The sequence below is a fragment of the Myxocyprinus asiaticus genome, chromosome 6, assembly GCF_019703515.2.
Source record: "Myxocyprinus asiaticus isolate MX2 ecotype Aquarium Trade chromosome 6, UBuf_Myxa_2, whole genome shotgun sequence".
Classification (NCBI taxonomy): Eukaryota; Metazoa; Chordata; class Actinopteri; order Cypriniformes; family Catostomidae; genus Myxocyprinus; species Myxocyprinus asiaticus.
In genome coordinates this window covers 14,029,506-14,036,301 of record NC_059349.1, presented here as the reverse complement: position 1 = coordinate 14,036,301, position 6,796 = coordinate 14,029,506, and the positions used below count along the sequence as shown (strand labels likewise).

Sequence of the window (6,796 nt, the reverse complement as noted above, 5' to 3'; positions counted from 1 at the left end):
GTGATTTGTGCATGGATGCCGCAGAGAATAGCGTGAAGCCTCCACACGCACTATGTCTCCACAGTAACGTGCTCAACAATCCACGTGATAAAATGCACGGATTGACAGTCCTCCGCCACCCAGATTGAGGCGAGTCAACATGAGGACTTAGAGAGCATTGGGAACTGGGCATTCAATATTGGGGAGAAAATGAGAGAAACCCCCCCCCCCCCCCAAAAAAGAAAGAAACGTATTATAGACGTATTGGGTGAGCAAACAACCTAAAAAAATGCCACTTCCAGATGTAAACAAACACACATCAAATAGATGTCTTGGTGGTGTATGTGTCCTATTTGGGTAAGTTTGAAATGCTTAACTACTGTTCTCACTTTGTAATAAATAGACTAAAAACACTGAAAGCAAGCTAACGGTGTACGATCATTTTTTATTTTCCCAAGACTGACATATATTTCAAGGTACTAAGTTGTTTTATTTTCCTTACTGTAATTAATTTCAGTAGCTAGTTTTATATGAGGAAGTTTGTGGCATATTTTTACATTACAGTCAGTTTGGAAACAGCAAATCTCCTCGTGTTCAACATATTTAAGTACAGAAAATGTGCAAAGTCATGCTGCCATAAACAGATCCCAGTAATTTGAGCATTTCAATGGGGTTATTCACTTCTCGAAACAGTGGATCTCACAGAGTATCGCGAGATTTGGGGAAGCCTTATTTAAACGCCAACCACCAACGTGAGTTCAGTTCACTCATTCATTGACAGAAATCGGATACAGAACGGAAGGTATGCACTTTTGCAAACTTTTACATGTCTTTTTTTTATGAAAATGAGATGTGGAGGAAATATATATTTCGGAAATGTATATGTAGTTTCAGTCTGAATCTTTAGTTTTAAAAATGGAAAAGTGATTTAACACTTGGATGGTAACAGACATTTCTGATGTGTCAGTATTGACTTTATTTAAATGTGAATGGAAAATGCATTGTGAAATGTGACGCTGAGAACTGTTTTTCTCTTGCTACTTGTTGCACTTGAAAGTGTCCATGAAATGCGCGTTCAAGTTCATCTGATTTGATTGAACTTAAACTGAATCATGTGGTATAAGAACAAACTGAAGAGACTATATAGAAATATATACGTCAATACTAAGTTTAATAAACATGCCTTATAAATTGCGTTTCGTCAAAATTGCGCTAAAATACACAGTTTATTAATTTTCCAGTCCTGGCTTTGTTTTTTGCTTTTACACGCGTATTACGGAAGTTTGCTTGAGATCAAATGTTGCTAATTGAGGAAATATCGACGAAACGAAAGAAAAGGACTGTCGTAGTTTCCAGAGAACTAACTGTCAAATTCAATTCTATTCTATTCCTAAATGGTAATCAAGCATCATGTAGATTATAGTATTTTGAATTTACTCTTTTATGTACTGTATATACTATTAATAGCCTACTCATAGAGTTTCTTCCTCTGAAATGTGACATTAAAGGAATATTCTGGGCTCAATACAAGTTAGCTCAATCGACAGCATTTGTGGCATAACGTTGATTACCACAAAGAATAATTTCGACTCGTCCCTCCTTTTCTTTAAAAAAAGCAAAAAACTAGGTTACAGTGAGGCACTTACAATGGAAGTGAATGGGGCCCATTTTTGGTGGGTTTAAACAAAGAAATGTGAAGCTTATAATTTTATAAAAGCACTTACATTAATTCTTCTGTTAAAACTCATGTATTATTTGAGATGTAAAGTTGTTTAAATCATCATTTTTACAGTTAGTTTAAGGTTTTATGGTTTGTTGACATATTGTCATGACAACAAAGTTGTAAAATTGATTATAACTTTACACGGAAAAGGTACACTGTAAAAAAAAAATCCCGTTGTTTAAAAAACAAAAAAAAACAAAAAAAAAAACGCAGCTGTGGTTGCAGAATAATTTAGTAGAAAAATACAGTAAAAATGTAAAACAACAACCTGTAAATTTTACCGTTTAATACTGTTGTTTTTACGGTATATTTTACGGTACAGTACCATTGTTTATATTATTAAATAATAAACTTGATATTTTAACCTTCTGAAACTGTAAAAATCTGCTTTTTACTTTATAAGCTATTGTTAATCACTGTAGTAAATGACATGAAGTTCATCAATAGTGTCTCTTCCAGGAGTAATGACCAATAAACATGTAGAGACAGTGCTCAATGTCACTCACATAAACACTAAACACCATCAGGGTAACACATGTGAAATTAAAATAATGTAATAAACATTAACTAAACTACATCAAATATAACACAGAACACCCCAAAGTACATAACTGATATTAAAAATAAGAAGAAACAGGACTATTCCTATAAAATATAATGAAATATGATGGGTCACACAGGGAATTCGGGGAACGCCCGATTATTGTTTTTTTACTGTAATTTTAACAATAATTTACAGTAAAAAGTACATGTACTCTCTTGTTAAACAATTTAAATTTTAACCATTAATTATATGGGAAAATCATACTTTTTATTTTTAAACAACATTTTACCGTAAAACTACATGTATTGTCTTTTTAAATATATTTAAAAAAAATTAAGTATATATTACGGTAACTACTCGTTAACCAATTTACGTTTTTTTTACTGAAGCTTTTTTTTTTACAGTCTTTTACCGTTAAAATTCGGACATTTTTTACAGTGTAAGTAAGCGATATTATAGATTTGATTTACTCTAAAATCATGTTAACACACATATTGTTTATGTCTTGTGGTTATACTTTTGAAACAGAGTATTTTAACGTTTGCGGATTGGCCCCATTCACTTCCATTGTAAGTGACTCACCCCAGATTTTTGCTTTTTTTTTTTTTAAGAAAAGGTTTTACTTGTATTGAACCTGGAATTTTCCTTTAAACTTTTTTTGTTTGTTTGTTTTTTTTGTTTTTTTTACAAATTTCCTATAATACACGTTTCCTTTCCATATTGTTTTCTAAAATGAAATATATTTTCTTCTTTTCACTTTTGCAGAGAATGGCAGCTGGAAAAGCACATATTGGGAAGCTTGCTCCAGACTTCACAGCCAAAGCTGTGATGCCAGATGGACAGTTTAAAGATCTCAAGTTGTCTGACTACAGAGGTATGATCTGAACACCAGTGCAATGAAGAAGAGATGTCGATATACAAGCACAATGTCCTTTAATATATGATGCATGCCAAGTTAGTAAATTCTTTCAATATGTATTTAGAATGAAAATGTTAATTATATTGTGTAGAACTCTGAAAGAGGACATACTGTAGACCAGAAACTCTTGATCACACAATATAGACAATAATATTTTATTAGGAGTGTACCCAACATTTTAGGAGTGTCCCTAGGCCCCTGTGATAACTGCTTTGCTCTTGTTTGTAGGGAAGTATGTAGTGTTATTCTTCTACCCACTGGACTTCACTTTTGTGTGCCCCACTGAGATCATCGCCTTCAGTGATGCCGTCGAAGAGTTCAAGAAAATCAACTGTGAGGTCATTGGTGCCTCTGTTGATTCACACTTCTGTCATCTTGCCTGGTGAGCAAAGATAAAGATAAATAAAACTTGTCAGACTTAAACTCTTTAAATGTGATAAACTCTATTCTTAATAGTGAATGTTGTACAGTTGCCTAAAAAAACAATGGTCTTGAGTGCCACATTTTCAAATGTTTCTAGGTACAGTTGCATATTGCAGTGCTAAGCTGTGTACAGACAGTGTCCATTTGATATTTATGAATTTAACACTGAATAACATATGTGTGATCATAATAGGATAAACACCCCTCGGAAGCAAGGCGGTTTAGGACATATGAATGTCCCATTGGTGGCAGATTCCCTTCGCTCCATATCTCAAGATTATGGTGTACTTAAGGAAGATGAGGGTATTGCCTACAGGTATGGGCGACTGAATCCAGTATTAGTTTTTCTAGAACCATATATCATATACATTTTTTCTATTACTTCATAGTGATGAGTTTTGAATTAGAATAAAACAACACAGCTCTCTCTCTTAAATCGCTGTTGATTTCTGCTTTTTTTATGAGATGTTGCTTGATTCATTTAGTTTAATTTCTTCCTAACTCAGAGGTCTTTTCATCATTGATGACAAAGGCATTCTGAGGCAAATAACCATCAATGACCTGCCAGTGGGCCGATCCATTGATGAAACTCTGCGCTTGGTTCAAGCATTTCAGTTCACCGACAAACATGGAGAAGGTACAGCACATTTTCTAATCCCTAGACACAAGTGATATCATGATATCAGTTGGCAATACTTTTTGATTTTACAATACATACTACATATCATATGTACAGTTGAAGCCAGAAGTTTACATACACTTAGGTTGAAGTCATTAAAACTCATTTTTTTAACCACTCATCAGATTTAATATTAGCAAACTATAGTTTTGGCTAGTCGTTTAGGACATCTACTTTGTGCATGACACATGTAATTTTTCCAACAATTGTTTACAGACAGATCATTTCACTTTTAATTGACTATATCACAATTCCAGTGGGTCAGAAGTTTACATACACTAAGTTAACTGTGCCTTTTTAAGCAGCTTGGAAAATTCCAGAAATGTCAAGCCTTTAGCCAATTAACTTCTGATAGGAGGTGTCCTGAATTGGAGGTGTACCTGTGGATGTATTTTAATGTCTACCTTAAAACTCAGTGCCTCTTTGCTTGACATCATGGGAAAATCAAAAGAAATCAGCCAAGACCTCGGAAAAAACATTGTGGACCTCCACAAGTCTGGTTCATCCTTGGGAGCAATTTTCAAATGCCTGAAGGTATCACATTCTTCTGTATAAACAATAGTGTGCAAGAATAAACACCATGGGACCACACAGACATCATACCGCTCAGAAAGGAGATGCATTCTGTCTCCTAGAGATGAATGTACTTTGGTGTGAAAAGTGCAAATCAATCCCAGAACAACAGAAAATTGCCTTGTGAAGATGCTGGAGGAAAAAGGTAGACAAGTATCTATATCCACAGTAAAATGTGTCCTAAATCGACATAACCTGAAAGGCTGCTCAGCAAGGAAGAACCCACAGACTACAGTTTGCAAGTGCACATGGGAACAAAGATCTTACTTTTTGGAGAAATGTCCTCTGGTCTAATGAATTTTTTTTTTTTACTGTTTGGCCATAATGACCATCATTATGTTTAGAGGAAAAAGGGTGAGACTTGCAAGCCAAAGAATACCATCCCAACCGTGAAGCATGGGGGTGGCAGCATCATGTTGTGGGGGTGCTTTGCTGCAGGAGGGACCGGTACACTTCACAAAACAGATGGCATCATGAGGAAGGAAAATTATGTGGATATATTTAAGAAACATCTCAAGACATCAGCCAGGAAGTTAAAGCTCGGTCACAAATGGGTTTTCCAAATGGACAATGACCCCAAGCATACCTCCAAAGTTGTGTCAAAATGGCTTAAGGAAAACAAAGTCAAGGTATTGGAGTGGCCATCACAAAGACCTGACCTCAATTCGATAGAAAATTTGTGGGCAGAACTGAAAAAGCGTGTGCGAGCAAGGAGGCCTACAAACCTGACTCAGTTACACCAGTTCTGTCTGGAGGAATGGGCCAAAATTCCAGCAACTTATTGTGAGAAGCTTGTGAAAGGCTACCCAAAACATTTGACCCAAGTTAAACAATTTAAAGGCAATGCTACCAAATAATAACAAAGTGTATGTAAACTTCTGACCCACTGGGAATGTGATGAAAGAAATAAAATCTGAAATAAATAATTCTCTCTACTATTATTCTGACATTTCACATTCTTAAAATAGATTTGTGATCCTAACTGAACTAAGACAGGGAATGTTTTCTACGATTAAATGTCAGGAATTGTGAAAAACTGTATTTAAATGTATTTGGCTAAGGTGTATGTAAACTTCTGACTTCAACTGTACCATGTTATATCAAGGAGGTAGGGAGAAAAGTGTGCACATTTCAGCTTAGAAACCACTGCTACCATCTATGGCAGGGTCTAAGAGGGGGGGAGGGCCCTGCTACCCTGGTCTGATGAAGAGACAGGCACTTGACCACCCTAAAGATCCACCCCAACCCCCAGATCGCATCCTAATTATTTTATTAACCCAGTAAAAAACTCTGCCTTTTTTTGTTGCTTACTCCTTTCCCTAGTTTGCCCAGCTGGATGGAAGCCCGGAAAGGACACAATTAAGCCTGACGTCCAGAAAAGTAAAGACTTCTTCTCCAAACAAAATTAAATGCACAATACTGTGCAGCATAGTCTAAAAGGCCCTGTGCCAGGACTATCTATAGTACAAGAGTAACATAAGGTACTACTGGTTAGTCTAGAACATCTGTGTAGGAATGGTGTTAATTGTTATTTATATTGTTATATATATATATTGTGAGAAGGGAAGACATTAGGACCAAAGTGTATCATGGTCAAAACCAAATGTTTTGTAACATTTGAGTTAGTACGTACAAAGTGCGTTCCTTTTGTTGTGGAAAGAAATGTTTTATAGTGGGGACCAGCTTATTTGTATTGTATTGTCATCAAAATGCTTGCATTTCAAACAATAAACCATTTTTAAGCAATATTTTGCCTTTTTTGAATGAAAATTATTTTATTGTACAATTCAATTAATGTTGTAGGATTTCATGAATTGGAGTTGCTTTGTTTTTAATAGCACGGCAGAGAATAGATCCTTTTCACAGACTGTGATGATGCGTTTCAGCCTTTAGTAGCTTAAATCTAGCATTTAAATCTTTTTATTTTAATTATTTAGTGTAAATTTTATAACATTA

At 35.1% G+C, this 6,796-nt stretch overlaps 1 protein-coding gene across 3 annotated transcripts; it reads left to right on the top strand.

Annotated features, from left to right (window-relative positions):
- Window positions 1-724: 724 nt before the first annotated feature.
- On the top strand, window positions 725-6,588 carry LOC127442556 (peroxiredoxin-1). Of its 3 annotated transcripts, XM_051700682.1 has the most exons (7): window positions 725-781; window positions 2,775-2,815; window positions 3,012-3,120; window positions 3,394-3,547; window positions 3,782-3,904; window positions 4,095-4,225; window positions 6,164-6,588. In XM_051700682.1, the coding sequence occupies exons 3-7, from the start codon at window positions 3,015-3,017 to the stop codon at window positions 6,247-6,249; spliced, it is 600 nt and encodes a 199-aa protein (XP_051556642.1). In that variant the 5' UTR covers window positions 725-781; window positions 2,775-2,815; window positions 3,012-3,014; the 3' UTR covers window positions 6,250-6,588. The 3 variants fall into 3 exon arrangements, with proteins under 3 accessions (XP_051556642.1, XP_051556641.1, XP_051556643.1); XM_051700681.1 differs by lacking the exon at window positions 2,775-2,815 and having other exon boundaries at window positions 726-781; XM_051700683.1 differs by lacking the exon at window positions 725-781 and having other exon boundaries at window positions 2,773-2,815.
- Window positions 6,589-6,796: the final 208 nt, after the last annotated feature.